At 43.0% G+C, this 17,804-nt stretch overlaps 1 protein-coding gene across 1 annotated transcript in view; it reads left to right on the top strand.

Annotated features, from left to right (window-relative positions):
- The window catches only part of ephx4 (epoxide hydrolase 4), a 78,640-nt gene extending 61,822 nt beyond the window's left edge, over positions 1 to 16,818 (top strand). Inside the window, exon 7 of the mRNA XM_063064661.1 lies at positions 11,694 to 16,818. Coding sequence (XP_062920731.1) covers positions 11,694 to 11,916 — 223 coding nt within the window. The 3' untranslated portion in view covers positions 11,917 to 16,818. The remainder of the gene's footprint in view (positions 1 to 11,693) is intronic.
- Positions 16,819 to 17,804: the final 986 nt, after the last annotated feature.

The following is a 17,804-nucleotide window of genomic DNA, read 5'->3' as shown; positions in this document are numbered from 1 at the left end:
TTATTTTGAGAGATGTAACATTTTGGGAGATTTTTCTACTTTTACAGCACTTTATAAAACTTTTTCCAGGATATGAAAATTTATAGTAAAATTTTTACCTTCCTTTTGACAAAGTTAGGGCATAATTAAGGTGCAGGTTTCAGTGTTACCTTTATCAGACTACCATTCCTGCCATTACAAGTGTTTCGAATTTGAGAAGGGATCTAATTGAATGTACAGGATCTTGAAGGGTCTCTGGGGGTATGGAGAGAATGTTTCTTGTTGTGGGTGCCTCCCGAACTAGTGGTCACCGTTTGAAAATAAAGCCCACCCATTAATACAAGGGATATGTCCAATTCAAATACATGGAAGCCTCTGCCAGGCAAGTGCTACATCTGCCTCCTTCAGTACAACTCTGCCAGCCCATTCAGAGGCTAGCTTCTCTATAGACAGAATCTGTAAGTCTAGTTCACCATAATTCTGAGTTTGTCTCACAGTCCTGTTACTCATTGAGAACATTCACTGAAGCCTCGACTTATTTCCACAGTGAAAAAGCACGGATATGTTGATACTGCTGCTCTGTAAATGGGCCTTGAAGCCACATGACAATACTATACACCGGCTCACACGCCAACACATCGTTCATATTAGGATGACTTGTAGTTACCTAAAGTCTGCAGGGGAGCATGGTTACTGGATGAGTAATTGAGAAACCTGGATCACTGCACATGAGATGTGAGTTCATCTGTAGCAGCTAGGAAATTTACTTTCTAATAATTACGTAAATGTTGAGTAAAATCTGTTGTTGATAACAGTCACTGTGAAATTAATGGACTGTTACAAAACTCACTCAATTGACTAATGTACTACAGAGGAAATCTGTTCTGTTTGCCTCACCTCTCACATGCACACATACGCACACTTACTTTCTCTCTCTCTGTCACACACACACACACACACACACACACACACACGCACACACAATCACACACACACACCCCCCCCCCACCTGCTCTTTCCCTTCATAACATCAGGGTCATTCTTGACTCTTCATTCCTGTCCAAGCCTGATAACCTTTCAACCTCTCACCCATCAAGAATCTACCTACCTCTACATCAAAAATATTCCATGACACTCTCTCCCTGCTCCTTGAGGAAGAGAGGTCCAAAGACTCTGGACTGCCTGAGGAGAAAAGTTCACCTCATCTCTGTCTTAAATAATAATCCTTATTTTCAAACCAGGACCACCAGTTCTAATTTTCCCACAAGAGAAAACAACCTTTCAACATTCATCATGTCCAGAATCCTCAGGGTTCCATAAGTTTTAATTGAATCCCCTTTCAATCTTCTGAAGTTATTGGCGCACATGCTCTTTTTGTTGAATCTCTCCTCACAAGACAACCTGTCTGTTCCAGCTATTACCCTGCTAAACCTTATCTGAACTGCTCCCAAAGCATTAATCCCTTCTGCCTGTCTCACCACCGGTGTTGAAGGTCGTCCATCTCTGGCGATGTTCAGGGCTTCCTCTCAAGGTGTCGGTGATTTTCACCGCCGTCAGCCATGCAAGTCCTCAGGGTCAATATCACAAATGACCTGACTTGGTCCAACCAAGCAGAGTCCACTGCCAAGAAGGCCCACCAGCGCCTTTACTTCCTGAGAAAGCTAAAGAAATTTGGCCTGTCCCCTAAAACCCTCACTAATTTTTACAGATGCACTGTAGAAAGCATTCTTCTAGGGTGCATCACAACCTGGTATGGAAGTTGTCCTGTCCAAGACCGGAAGAAGCAGCAGAAGATCGTGAACACAGCCCAGCACATCACACAAACCAATCTTCCATCTTTGGACTCACTTTACACCGCACGCTGTCGGAGCAGTGCTGCCAGGATAATCAGGGACACGACCAACCCAGTCAACACACTTTTCATCCCTATTCCCTCCGGGAGAAGGGTCAGGAGCTTGAAGACTCGTATGGCCAGATTTGGGAACAGCTTCTTTCCAATTGTGATCAGACTGCTGCACGGATCCCGACCCAGATCTGGGCCATACCCCCCAAATATCCAGACATGCCTCTCGTTTTTTTTTGCACTACCTTACTTTCCCTTTTCTATTTTCTATTTATGATTTATAATTTAAATTTTTAATATTTACTATCGATTTGTACACCAGGGAGCGTGAAGCACAGAATCAACTATCGCTGTGATGATTTTATGTTCTAGTATCAATTGTTTGGCGACAATAATGTATAAAGTAAGAAGTCCTGGGTGGAGGCTCAGGAATACCGTCTCACTCAGATATAGAATTCTTCATTGCTGTTTCCGTAACAGTTTTGTTTGACCAGTCAGGGTTGTTAGCCCTGAGTTGATTCCCTGAACCTGGAGGACTGGTGGACCACTCTTAGTCTGGCCTCTGCCCTTTGACCTGTTTAGCATGGGTGACCCTATCAAGAGCCAAAGCATAAAGCCCTGACTCCAGCTGACATAGCTCTACGGGTCATTGAGGCACACAAGCCTCCAAACCACAACAAGGTTGTGATCCTCTTGGAGGAGTGTATTAGATTAGATTAGATTAGATTAGATTATGAGGACACGCAGTCCTCTTTTATTGTCATTTAGTAATGCATGCATTAAGAAATGATACAATATTCCTCCAGTGTGATATCACAGAAACACAGGACAGACCAAGACTGAAAAACTGACAAAACCCACATAATTATAACATATAGTTACAACAGTGCAAGCAATACCGTAACTTGATGAAGAACAGGCCATTAACACGGTAAAAATTTCAAAGTCTCTCGAAAGTCCCACATCTCACGCAGGCGGGAGAAGGAAGAAAAATCTCCTTGCCATACCCGACCACAGTCCGACTCTGAGTCGTCCAAAAACTTTGAGCTCCGTCCAGCCCTCCGACACCGAGCACCAAGTACCATCTCTGCTGAATACTTCAACCCCAGCCCCGGCTGCCAGCAGCAGGCAAAGCCGAGGATTTTGGGGCCTTCCCTCCGGAGATTCTCGATCGCACAGTAGCAGCGGCAGCGAACCAGGCATTTCAGAAGTTACTCCAGATGTTCCTCCATGCTCCTCATGGCTGTCTCCATCAAATCAGAATTGTGCACGGCCCCTATTTAACAAATACGATATCATTTCACCGGAGAGCCGCGCACGCTGTGTCGCACCGCCATCTTCTCCTCCCGCCCTAATATCCTTCCTTAAATAAGGAGACCAATATTGTAAGTAGTATTGTAGAGTGACACAGTAGTGGTTAGGATAATGCTTTTACAGCACCAGTGATCACAGATGGGGGTTCAGTTCCTGCCACACTCTGTAAGGAGTCTGTATGTTCTCGCCCTGACGCGTGGGTTTACCCGATCCTCTAGTGTCCTCCCACAGTCCAAAGATGGATGGTTAGGGCAAATGAGCTACGCTGGTACCGGAAGAATGGTGACATTTGCGGGTGAAATCATATTTTGTAACGCTCCATTAAAAATTCCTTTGATGCTTTCCTGATTTGAATGCAATATATAAACACAATTAGGCATAGTGTAATTCCCTAAGAAATCTGTGAGCTTCAATCCTGCTCCATTTCAAGGGTAAGAAAGTATTATTTCTGATGATTGTAAATGAAGTTCAGAACAGCAACATAAGATAGGCAGAGCCTGCTTCACAGGAGCATATGGTTATGTGAAAAAATGATGAGGCATCCGAAGTTACCAAGGAAGCATTGCATGCAGCTGGAGCTCAGGAAACATTTAGTCTCACTGTGAAATCATACAGGGTTGCATTGCAATTGAACGCTGTAGAAATTCCTAGATAAATGTAGCCATTATTCTGCTTAAGATAAATGCGTTGTCCAGTCCTCTGTACGTTCCAATATACAGCACCATTGGCTCCCGTTCTGTGACTTTAATCTCTTATGAGGCATCTTGGAAGATATCTTCTGCACATTCAAATTCCACCCTAAATATACAACATCCACTGCATTTCCTTTATCTATCCTGTTAGTAACTCCTTCAGAGAATTCCGACAGCTTCATCAGGCAAGGTTTTCCCTTAAGGAAACCATGCTGACTTTGTCCTATCTTGTCCTTTGTCACCAGGAACTCCATCACCTCATCCTTAACAATTGATTCCAACATTTTCCCACCCACTGAGGTCAGGCTAACTGGTGTATAATTTTCTTTCTGCTGCCTTCCTCTGTCCTTAAAAAGTGCAGCGACATTTGCAATGTTCCAGTCCTCTGGCACCTTGCCAGAGTCCAATGATTTTTGAAAGATCATTTCTAATGCCTCCACAATCTGTACCACTACCTCTTTCAGAACTCTAAGGTGCAGTTCATCTGGTCTGGGTGACATGTACCTTTAGGTCTTTCAGCCTTTTGAGCACCTTCTTCCTTGTAATAATACCTGCACTCACTTCTCTTCCTTCACACCCTTCAACATCTGGCACACTGCTAGTGTCTTCAACAGTGAAGACTGATGCAAAATACTCATTTAGCTCATCTGTCATCTCCTTGTCCCCCGTTATTATTTCTCCGGCCTCATTTTCTAGTGGTCCTATATCCACTCTCATCTCTCTTTTATTTTTACATACTTGTAAAAGCTTTTACTATCCACTCTGATATTGTTTGCTAGCTTGCTTTCATATTTTGTCTTTTCCCTCGTAATGATTCTTTTAGTTGCTCTCTGTAGCTTTTTAAAGCTTTCCAATCCTCTATCTTCCCACTAATTTTTGTTTTGTTGTATGCCCTCTCTTTTGCTTTGACATTAGCTTTGACTTCCCTTGCCAGCCACAGTTGTACTATTTTGCCATTTGAGTATTTCTTTGTCTTTGGAATACATCTATCCTGCACCTTCCTCATTTTTCCCAGAAACTCAAGCCATTGCTGCTCTGCTGACATCCCTGCCAGCAGCTCCCTCCAATTTACTTTGAACATAGAACATAGAATAGTACAGCACAGTACAGGCCCTTCAGCCCACAATGTTATGCCAACCCTTAAACCCTGCCTCCCATATAACCCCCCACGTTAAATTCCTCCATATACCTGTCTAGCAGTCTCTTAAACTTCACTAGTGTATCTGCCTCCACCACTGACTCAGGCAGGCAGTGCATTCCACACACCAACCACTCTCTGAGTAAAAACCCTTCCTCTAATATCCCACTTTAACTTCCCACCCCTTACCTTAAAGTCATGTCCTCTTGTATTGAGCAGTGGTGCCCTGGGGAAGAGTCGCTGGCTGTCCACTCTATCTATTCCTCTTATTAGTCATAGTCATACTTTATTGATCCTGAGGGAAATTGGTTTTCATTACAATTACACCATAAATAATAAATAGTAATAGTTAAATAGTAATATGTAAATTATGCCAGGAAATAAGTTCAGGACCAGCCTATTGGTTCAGGGTGTCTGACCCTCCGAGGGGGGAGTTGTAAAGTTTGATGGCCACAGCCAGGAATTACTTCCTATGACGCTCTGTGTTGCATCTCAGTGGAATGAGTCTCTGACTGAATGTACTCCTGTGCCCAACCAGTACACTATGTAGTGGATGGGAGACTTTGTCCAAGATAGCATGCAACTTAGACAGCATCCTCTTTTCAGACACCACCATGAGAGAGTCCAGTTCCATCCCCACAACATCACTGGCCTTACGAATGAGTTTGTTGATTCTGTTGGTGTCTGCTACCCTCAGCCTGCTTCCCCAGCACACAACAGCAAATATGATAGCACTGGCCACCACAGAATCGTAGAACATCCTCAGCATCGTCCGGCAGATGTTAAAGGACCTCAGTCTCCTCAGGAAATAGAGACGGCTCTGACCTTCCTTGTAGACAGCCTCAGTGTTCTTTGACCAGTCCAGTTTATTGTCAATTCGTATCCCCAGGTATTTGTAATCCTCCACCATGTCCACACTGACCCCCGGGATGGCAACAGGGGTCACCGGTACCTTAGCTCTCCTCAGGTCTACCACCAGCTCCTTAGTCTTTTTCACATTAAGCTGCAGATAATTCTGCTCACACCATGTGACAAAGTTTCCTACCGTAGCCCTGTACTCAGCCTCATCTCCCTTGCTGATGCATCCAACTATGGCAGAGTCATCAGAAAATTTCTGAAGATGTCAAGACTCTGTGCAGTAGTTGAAGTCCGAGGTGTAAATGGTGAAGAGAAAGGGAGACAAGACAGTCCCCTGTGGAGCCCCTTGTACACCTCTATCATGTCTCCTCTCATCCTCCTTCTCTCCAGAGAGTAAAGACCTAGCTCCCTTAATCTCCGATCATAATGCATACTCTCTAAGCCAGGCAACATCCTGGTGAATCTCCTCTGTACCTTTTCCAATGCATCCACATCCTTCCTATAGTGAGGTGACCAGAACTGGATACAGTACTCCAAGTGTGGCCTAACCAGAGTTTTATAGAGCTGCATCATTACATCACGACTCTTAAACTCTACCCCTCGAGTTATGAAAGCTAACACCCCATAAACTTTCTTAACTACCCTATCTACCTGTGAGGCAACTTTCAGGGATCTGTGGACATGTACCTCCAGATCCCTCTGCTCCTCCACACTACCAAGTATCCTGCCATTTACTTTGACTCTGCCTTGGAGTTTGTCCTTCCAAAGTGTACCACCTCACACTTCTCCAGTTTGAACTCCATCTGCCACTTCTCAGCCCACTTCTGCATCCTATCAATGTCTCTCTGCAAACTTTGACAATCCTCTACACTATCTACAACACCACCAACCTTTGTGTCATCTGCAAACTTGCCAGCCCACCCTTCTACCCCCACATCCAGGTCGTTAATAAAAATCATGAAAAGTAGAGGTCCCAGAACCGATCTTTGTGGGACACCACTAGTCACAACCCTCCAGTCTGAATATACTCCCTCCACCACAACCCTCTGCCTTCTGCAGACAAGGAATTTCTAAATCCACCTGGCCAAACTTCCCTGGATCCCATGCCTTCTGACTTTCTGAATAAGCCTACCGTGTGGAATCTTGTCAAATGCCTTACTAAAATCCATGTAGATCACATCCACTGCACTACCCTCATCTATATGCCTGGCCACCTCCTCAAAGAACTCTATCAGGCTTGTTAGACACGATCTGCCCTTCACAAAGCCATGCTGACTGTCCCCGATCAGACCATGATTCTCTAAATGCCCATAAATCCTATCTCTAAGAATCTTTTCCAACAGCTTTCCCACCACAGATGTAAGGCTCACTGGTCTATAATTACCCGGACTATCCCTACTACCTTTTTTGAACAAGGGGACAACATTCGCCTCCTTCCAGTCCTCCACTACCATTCCCGTGGACAACGAGGACATAAAGATCCTAGCCAGAGGCTCAGCAATCTCTTCCCTCGCCTCGTGGAACAGCCTGGGGAATATTCCGTCAGGCCCCTGGGACTTATGCATCCTAATGTATTTTAACAACTCCAACACCTCCTCTCCCTTAATATCAACATGCTCCAGAACATCAGCCTCACTCATATTGTCCTCACCGTCATCAAGTTCCCTCTCATTGGTGAATACTGAAGAGAAGTACTCATTGAGGACCTCGCTCACTTCCACAGCCTCCAGGCACATCTTCCCACCTTTATCTCTAATCAGTCCTATCTTCACTCCTGTCATCATTTTGTTCTTCACATAATTGAAGAATGCCTTGGGGTTTTCCTTTACCCTACTTGCCAAAGCCTTCTCATGCCCCCTTCTTGCTCTCCTCAGCCTCTTCTTAAGCTGTTTTCTTGCTACCCTATATTCCTCAATAGACCCATCTGATCCTTGCTTCCTAAACCTCATGTATGCTGCCTTTTTCCACCTGACTAGATTCTCCACCTCACTTTTCACCCATGGTTCCTTCACCCTCCCATTCTTTATCTTCCTCACCAGGACAAATTTATCCCTAACATCCTGCAAGAGATCTCTAAACAATTTACATCGGTGGTGCACAAGTGGAACAGGTCAAAAACTTTAAGTTCCTTGGGGTCAATATCACAAATGACCTGACTTGGTCCAACCAAGCAGAGTTCACTGCCAAGAAGGCCCACCAGCGCCTTTACTTCCTGAGAAAACTAAGGAAATTTGGCCTGTCCCCTAAAACCCTCACTAATTTTTGTAGATGCACCGTAGAAAGCATTCTCCTAGGGTGCATCACAACCTGGTATGGAAGTTGTCCTGTCCAAGACCAAAAGAAGCTGCAGAAGATCGTGAACATGGCGCAGCACATCACACAAACCAATCTTCCATCCATGGACTCACTTTACACCGCACGCTGTCGGAGCAGTGCTCCCAGGATAATCAAGGACACGATCCACCCAGCCAACAAACTTTTCGTCCCTCTTCCCTCCGGGAGAAGGTTCAGGAGCTTGAAGACTCGTACGGCCAGATTTGGGAACAGCTTCTTTCCAACTGTGATAAGACTGCTGAACAGATCCTGACCCAGATCTGGGCTGCACCCTCCAAATATCCGGACCTACCTCTCAGTTTCTTTGCACTACCTTACTTCCCATTTTTCTATTTTCTATTTATGATTTATAATTTAAATGTCTAATATTTACTAACTTTCACTATTTTTAATATTTTTAATATTTAATATTTGTAATCCAGGGAGTGTGAAGCGCAAAATCAAATATCACTGCGATGATTGTACGTTCTAGTACCAACTGTTTGGCAACAATGAAGTATGAAGTATAAAGTATAAACATCGACCACGTCCATAGTACATTTCCCTGCAAAAACATTGTCCCAATTCACACCCGCAAGTTCTAGCCTTATAGCCTCATAATTTGCCTTTCCCCAATTAAAAATTTTCCTGTCATCTCTGATTCTATCCTTTTCCATGATAATGCTAAAGGCCAGGGAGTGGTGGTCACTGTCCCCCAGATGCTCACCCACTGAGATATCTGTGACCTGACCTGGTTCATTACCTAGTACTAGATCTAGTATGGCATTCCCCCTGGTCGGCCTGTCAACATACTGTGACAGGAATCCGTCCTGGACACACTTAACAAACTGCCCCGTCTAAACCATTGGAACTAATCAGGTGCCAATCAATATTAGGGAAGTTAAAGTCACCCATGATAACAGCCCTTTTATTTTTGCACCTTTCCAAAATCTGCCTCCCAATCTGCTCCTCGGTATCTCTGCTGCTACCAGGGGGCCTATAGAATACCAGCAATAGAGTAACTGCTCCCTTCCTGTTCCTGACTTCTACCCATACTGACTCAAAAGAGGATCCTGCTACATTACCCACCCTTTCTGTAGCTGTAATAGTATCCCTGACCAGTAATTCCACCCCTCCTCCCGTTTTCTCCCCTCTCTATCCCTTTTAAAGCACTGAAATCCAGGAATATTGAGAATCCATTCCTGTCCTGGTGCCAGCCAAGTCTCTGTTATGGCCACTGCATCATAATTCCATGTATGTATCCAAGCTCTCAGTTCATCACTTTTGTTCCTGATGCTTCTTGCAATGAAGTACACACACTTTAGCCCTTCTACCTCATTACCTTTACACCATTTATTCTGCTTCTCTTTCCTCAAGGCCGCTTTATATTGGCCAATCCCTCTTATACCACTGTAATTTCCTTTACTCCACTGAAATACTGCTACATCAGACTTTACTTTCTCTCTTTCAAATTTCAAGTTGAACTCAATCATATCGTGAACACTGCCTCCTCAGTGTTACCTTACCTTAAATGCTCTAATCACCTCCGGTTCATTACATAACAACCAAGCTGGTACAGCTGATCCCCTAGTAGACTCAATGACAAACTACTCTAGGCATTCAACAAACTCAGTCTCCTGAGATCCATTTCCAACCTGATTTTTACATTCAACCTGCATGTTGAAAGCTCCCATGACTATCATAACATTGCCCTTTTGACACTCCTTTTCTATTTCCCATTGTAACTGTAGTCAACATCCCAGCTACTGTTGGGAAGCCTGTATATAACTACGATCAACGTCCTCAAAGGACTTTGTGAGTACTCAACTCACAAAGATTCAACATCTTCTGATCCTATGTTTTATCTTTCTAATGAATTGGTGCCATTCCACCCCCTCTGTCTACCTTCCTATCCCTCCAATACAATGTGTAACCTTGGACCTTCAGTTTCCAACTACAACCATCCTTCAGCCATGATTCAGTGATGGCCACAATATCATACCTGACAAACTGTAACAGCGCAACAAGATCATCCACCTTATTTCTTATACTCCGTGCATTGAGATATAACACTTTGAGTACTGTATTTGCTACCCTTTTTCATTCTGCATCCCTAATACACTGATCCTCACCCTGCTGGCTGCAATTTTGTCCTATCATCTGCCTTCCCTTCCTAACAGTCTGACTGCATGCTACCTTTGCTTTCTTAACATCCGTCCTATCCTGAGTCCCTTCACTCTGGTTCTCACCCCCGCCATCACCACATTAGTTTAAAGCCTCCCCAACAGCTCTAACAAACCTGCCTGTGAGAATATTGGTTCCCCCTCAGGTTCAGGTGCAACCCATCACTTTTGAACAGGTCATACCTCCCCCAGAAGAGATCCCAGTGATCCAAGAACTTGAAGCCCTGCCCCCTGCACCAGTTTCTCAGCCACGCATTTATCTGCCAGATCATCCTGTTTCTACCCTCACTGGCGGGTGGCACAGGCAGCAATGCAGAAATTACTACCCTGGAGGTCATGCTTCTCCGTTCTCCCGAGCTCTCTAAATCCCCTCTTCAGGACCTCATTGTATGTCCTTCCTATGTCATTGGTACCAATATGTACCAAGACATCTGGCTATTCCCCCTCCAAAATGTTTCCTTGCCCCTCCCATTCACTCCTGGTTTATCCCTACCCCCCATTCACTCCTGATATCCCCTCCCCCCACACACTCCTGGTTTCCCTCCCCCCCCATTCACTCCTGGTTTATCCCCACCCCCCATTCACTCCTGATTTTCCCTCCCCCATACACTCCTGATTTCCCCTCCCCCATTCACTCCTGATTTCCCCTCTCCCTCATTCACTCCTAATTCCCCCCCTATTCACTCCTGGTTTCCCTCCCCCCATTCACTCCTGTTTTCCCCTCCCCCCCATTCACTCCTGATTTCCCCTCTCCCTCATTCACCCCTAATTCCCCCCATTCATTCCTAGTTTTCCCCTCCCCCATTCACTCCTGATTTTCCCTTCCTCCCATTCACTCCTGGTTTCGCTCCCTCCATTCACTCCTGGTTTCCCCTCCCCCTCATTCACTTCTAATCCCCCCCATTCATTCCTGGTTTCCCTCCCCACCATTCACTCCTGATTCCTCCCCCATTCACTCCTGATTTCCCCTCTCCCTCATTCACTCCTGATTCCTCCCCCATTCACTCCTGATTTCCCCTCCTCCCCCATTCATTCTGCTGAAGACTTCCTCAAAAAACTCATAAATTTGTTAGACAAAATTTCCCCTTTATGTTGTCATACTAACGGCTTAACTAGATTACGATTTTCAAAATGTGATGATAATACTTCTTTAATAATTGATCCAAACATTAACTAGATGTTAAGCCGGACAGTCTATAGTTAACCACTTTTTACTTCCCTCCCTTCTTTGGATAGAACTGGGAGGGTAACATGACAGACTACAAAAGGAACTGGGTCATAGTTTACTTTTAGATAAATTAAAAAACAGAAGCACGAATTCCCATGCGTTGTCCTTTGAACTTCTTTCATTCAAGGTGACCTTTGTTTTACAGGAACCTGCCCTTGAACCAGAATGAGGTGGTGTCACCCACCCTGTTGTTGTGGGGAGAAAACGAAGAATTCCTGGAATTCCGAATGGCTGAGCTCTCAAAGTCCTATGTAAGGAATTATTTCAGACTGACCGTTGTGCCCGACACCAGTCACTGGCTTCAGCAGGACCAGCCAGAGCTGGTCAACCATCTGATCTGGGCATTCCTGAAGGAAGTTGTCCAGTAAGACCGGCTGTCACTGAAGTAAGGCGCAAAGATCACGTGACAGCTCCAGTTAAATGTTTTTCTGTGCCGTTTACCTGTAGCTAGTTTACCGTTTACATGTGCTGTCTAAACTCTGGTGCTGAATGAAAGTCTGCTTGTGAGGTTTGTACTTTTATCGATGCACTATTTACATGTAATGCTGAGCTGTAACCATTTAAAGTTGGGGTGTTCCTAAAATGTCTCTACAATATACTTATTAAGATTCCTAATGACCTCATTTCTGTGTACGTATATGGTTTGGCCGAGAGGTTCAGACAGAGTCAAGTTATCTGCTTAAGGGGGTCATCGAAAAGACCTATGAATCTTGAACTGTTTTCAGAGTGTTGCTGACAAGTAGGGCAGAACTGGAAAAACTGGAGATACAGGAGATAGAGACCTTGAATTGAAAGAGATCCAACACCTTTTAAGACAGCATCATAGCATTCATACTCCTGAATCTTTGCACGTGCAAACACCAGCCTTAAAACTTGTAAATAAGGAATAGTGACATCACCATGTAAATGAGTGGAACGTACTCTTTACTTTGTGGTGCCTTTCACCAGATTCTTCCTCAGAAAATAAATGATGAGTGCCATTTCTGGAAATATAAATGGGGATGTTTATATTTTATATTTTTAAGTTGTATAGATTGATGTTTTTATTGACAAGGGTTAGGTATTGAGCATATTGCTGTAGTCACAATTGGGTTTCCATATAAAATGTATATATTCATCCACAGGAAAATATGGACAGATTGCCCAGCTGTTATATTCTAGGTACAAAGGTTACGGATTATTTTCTAATTAGGAACCAGTCTCTGCAGAGCTCTGTAAACTATCTAGTTGGACATTGAGGAAGGACTGACCTCATGAAGTTGCCAGGACTCCAGAGTGGACCATTTATAGGAGGCATGGCGCCTCCCAGACCTCGATACAAGGACAAGGAGTGTAGTTGTAGGGTAATACCACCACCTGCAGGTTCCCCTGCAAATCACAAGTCACACTGACTTGGAAATCTGATGCCATTCCTTTGTCGTTGCTCGGTCTAAATTAAAGTACAAAGTACATTTATTATCAAAGTATGTTTACTATATACATCCTTGAGATTTGTCTCCTTACAGGCAGCCACAAAACAAAGAAACCCAATAAAGCCCATTAAAACAAAAGAAAACCGCTAAACACCCAACGTGCAGACAAACTGCCACTCCCTATCCAAAGGCATTGCAGGGGTCCCTTCACCCAAAGGGACTAGGCTAGTTCAATAAAATAGCTCACCACCAGCTTCTGATTCAGGGCCCGCAATAAATGCTGCCCTTACTCATATCTTGTCAGTGTATTTAGAAAAAACCTAGCTGATATGCCGCCCTTTCCTGGATATCAAAATATGCAACCTCCCTCTGCATGAATCCTGACAGTTCTTGGCAGAGTTGTCAGCGGGGACACACTGACAATGAGTGGAGGTGGTGAGGAATAGTGGGGACTACATTGGGATTTCCTCTGATCAACCTGAATTTTTCGGCTTTCCCTGTGAACCAGGTTTAGAGCAGAATCTAAATCATTGATGGGAAGTCTGTAACACATTGACAATTATCCCTGGATGCACAGTGGTCGGTGGTCTGAAGAAACAAGTAGTTTTATACTTGGCAAACTTTTCTAAGGGCTGTAGGTTTTTTTTTGAGATGGTTCTAAAATCAGAAAAGGTGGATGAAATTAAAATGTAAGAATAAATTCACTGACTATTCATAGTCATAGTTATAGTCATACTTTATTGATCCCGGGGGAAATTGGTTTTCGTTACAGTTGCACCATAAATAATTAAATAGTAATAAAACCATAAATAGTTAAATAGTAATATGTAAATTATGCCAGTAAATTATGAAATAAATCCAGAACCAGCCTATTGGCTCAGGGTGTCTGACCCTCCAAGGGAGGAGTTGTAAAGTTTGATGGCCACAGGCAGGAATGACTTCCTATGAAGCTCTGTGTTGCATCTCGGTGGACTGAGTCTCTGGCTGAATGTACTCCTGTGCCCAACCAGTACATTATATAGTGGATGGGAGACATTGTCCAAGATGGCATGCAACTTGGACAGCTTCCTCTTTTCAGACACCACCGTCAGAGAGTCCAGTTCCATCCCCACAACATCACTGGCCTTACGAATGAGTTTGTTGATTCTGTTGGTGTCTGCTACCCTCAGCCTGCTGCCCCAGCACACAACAGCAAACATGATAGCACTGGCCACCACAGACTCGTAGAACATCCTCAGCATCGTCCGGCAGATGTTAAAGGACCTCAGTTTCCTCATCAAGCCTCTAGCAAGCTCTCATTGGTAGAAACACAAGCCCAAGGTTAGTCTTCACATATTCCTTTGGTGCAGGACACAGCACCAATGAATCTTCTTGGTATTTTCTTTGTATTTAGAATGTACTAACATTTTGGATACAAATTCTTAGGCAATATAGTCTATTAAAATCTGACAATCCGTGCTGTCTTGTTTCTAAAGGTGAGCTTGATTGCATAGTTTGTTTTATTTGTTGTGCTGGCTGCACCTTTCATGGATGATCGCAGACTCGAAATTTTCTTCCTCTTACCCCCTGAGAGCACTCACTTGCATCTTCCCTGTACTAGTCAAGTAGAGCGCTGAAGTTCGGTGTTCATTTCATGCAAATCATGCTGACTGATGACTTACTGGGATGTATTTGTATTAATATTTTTATTGCGAAAGAGAGTAATTGTCATCTGACGTTCTGGACTACAGATCTCAGCAATCTACTCAGTGGCTCTTGGAGTGGTGCTCAAAATATCAAAGTGCTGGCATGCTAAACACACTTAATTGGAGAGTGTACTAATGGACAGGGAAAAAGAAGTCAAAATATGATTGGTTAATTTCTATTTCCTTTTTTGTTCCACACTTTTATTTTTATGGTTTAGAAATGAGAGGGTAGAGAAAGAAGAATTGGGTTTCAAAGGCAAAGTTCAAGGTAAACTCATGATCAAAGTGCGTAGATGTCACCAAATACTACCCTGAGATTCACTTTCCTGCAGACTGTCACAGTAAATACAAAGAAACACAATAGAATCAATGAAAAACCACACTCAACATGGCGAGCAAACAACCAGAATGCAAAGGACAACGAACTGTGCAAATACAAAAATTTTTTTTAAAGGAAACAAAATAATAATAAATAAGCAATAAATATCAAGAACGTGAGATGAAGAATCCTTGAAATTAAGTCCATAAGCTGTGGGAACAGTTCAATGGTGGTGTGTGAAGTTATCCTCACTGGTTCAGGAGTCTCCATCCCCACAGAAATAGCCATGTTTCTCACCTTGTAGTGAGACCCTATAGCCAGTAAGGAGATTAGAATCTCTGAGCGATCGCTGAGCGCGCTACCATAGAACTATGGTACTCCAAATTATATCGCAGTGCAGCACAAGCATAAATTATGGAAATTTATGTTGAGGAAGATGAACAAATAAAAGCACTGTGCTGTTCAAGCTCTTCTTAAGAGAATGATTTTGGCATTGAGGTAAAGACGGCATTCCCAAAAGTGAAGTGAAAGAACATTTTATTAAAGTAGGAGATCGTATGCAAACAGGTGACTGTTGGTCAGTACTGACACGGTGATTCGAAAGGGCCCAAGTCCATGCTGTATCCATGACTTATGAACAAGAGGTCAACATGCACACACAATGCTGGAGGAATTCAGTTGGTCTGGCAGCATCTATGGAGGAAAATGAACAGTCACCTTTCGGGCCATGGCCTTTCATCAGCACTCAGAGCGTAGCTTCATTGACAAGTGGCCTAAACTTATTAGCCTCTCTATGTATTTGTCTGGTGGCTCCTTTCCCCCGATATTGAAAGGCCTGGGGGATGTGGAATGGTTAGTGGGGGAGTCCAGCACCAGAGGGCACAGCCTCAGATGTCCCTTCAGAACAGAAATGAGAAGGAATTTCTTTCACTCGAGGTTGGTAAATCCGTGGAATTCATTGCCACAGATGGTTGTGGAGGCTAAGTCGTTGGTTATATTTAAAGCAGAGGTTGATAGATGTTTGATTAGTCAGGACGTCAAAGATCTTGGGGAGAAGACAGGAGAATGGGGTTGCGAGGGAAAGTATGAATGGCCTAATTCTGCTCCTGTGTCTTATGGTCTTAATTTATACACTGATGTCAAGCAAATTGTCAAAATCCTATATCATAAAGTATTGGTGTTCTAAAAAATTGGCATATTTCAATGGTCCATTCTTTACTAATGGAATTTTTGGGCTAGGTACTGTGCTGTTTCCTCAGACTTTAAGCCATTTGGGATTTTTTGCTTCCATGAGGAAATTAAATGATGTGAAAGCAGGTGTACTTGAACAAGTCAGGAATGCTATAAGACCCTAATGCGCTCAGCCTAGTGGCACAGGGTAGATGGGAACCAATATATTTTTGTATCAATGCTGTTGTTCATTTAGAATGCACTGTGTTGCTGTTCTGGCTTTACCACGGTCCCTTAGTTAGAGATAGAGCGTACTTCATGTATAATAACTTCCAATTTACCTTACATTTTATGGAATATATAAAATATCGTACTACTACCAAAGAAAGTAATTTATTTTTCAAAAGGCCCATAATTCCCATTATTGGTCAGTAAGTCAAACAGATATGAGATAAAGTGACATTTAGTGACATAAACTATACTTCTTCAGAAACACATTAGGATCATATTTTGTAAACAAAGCCTTCTAAGAAAATGTGAATTTATTTGTTCAAATTATCGAGTATAATTTTATCACAGTGCTCTTGATGTAATTTGTATTTATTTTAATTGTAATGTAAAATATTGTAATTTTAATAAAGTAATTAATGTTATGGAATCTTAAAGTGGAATTTTTGTCATTTATTTTATTGTCGTAGCCACACAGTTGCTGGATTACTTTCCTTTAAGTGGGACTTAGTTTGTGAAAAGTGAGGTATGTACAGTCAACCCTTTCTCATATGATATGTTCTGATAAATAAACCACATCATCTCCTTCTGTTGATCCTGTTCCCGCTTCCTTTGCGTTAACTGTTTTTTTCACAAACGTGTGGGATGCTGCAAACCTTCAGTAACACACACACAAAGTGCTGGAGGAACTCAGCCGGATCTGTCATGGGCACGAGCCTCCCCAGCATCGAGGACATCTTCAAAAGGCACTGCCGCAGAAGGGCGGCTTCCATCATTAAGGTCCCCCATCACCCAGGACCTGCCTTGTTCTCATTGTTACCATCAGTGAGGAGGTGCAGGAGCCTGAAGACACGCACTCAATGTTTTAGCAACAGCTTCTTCCCCACTGCCATCAGATTTCTGGATGGGAAATGAATCCGTGAACACTATCTCACAATTTTTTCTCTATTTTTTTACACTACTTATTTCGTTATATATATGTTAATTAGACTGTATGTATTTCTTATTGTAATTTATAGTTTTTTTATGTACTACACTGTACTGCTGCCACAAAATAACAAATTTCATGACATATTCAGAAATATTAAATATGACTGATTTTCTATGGAGGGAAATAAAGTCGATGTTTCAGGCTGAGACCCTTCATCAGGGCCTGTTTATTTCCCTCCACGGATGCTGCCTGATTTGCTGAGTTTCTCCAGCATGTTGTGTAGGTTGCTGGCTTTCAGAACCTTGTTTTAATTCTTCTTTAATTCTAAGTGAGACAAATATTGCAATCTTAATTATGCTCAGGCAGATTATTGGATTCCATTGAGATTTAGTAATAAATGACTTGCATAAGATAAATATTTTATTAAAAGTTACCCGTGAACTATTTTCATTTTTACATACCTGATACTCAGCAGGTTTAACTGATACTTTATATTCTTTATCAGAATTTA

This window comes from Mobula hypostoma, chromosome 12 (genome assembly GCF_963921235.1).
Source record: "Mobula hypostoma chromosome 12, sMobHyp1.1, whole genome shotgun sequence".
Lineage (NCBI taxonomy): Eukaryota > Metazoa > Chordata > Chondrichthyes > Myliobatiformes > Myliobatidae > Mobula > Mobula hypostoma.
This window is presented reverse-complemented; position numbering and strand designations above follow the sequence as displayed.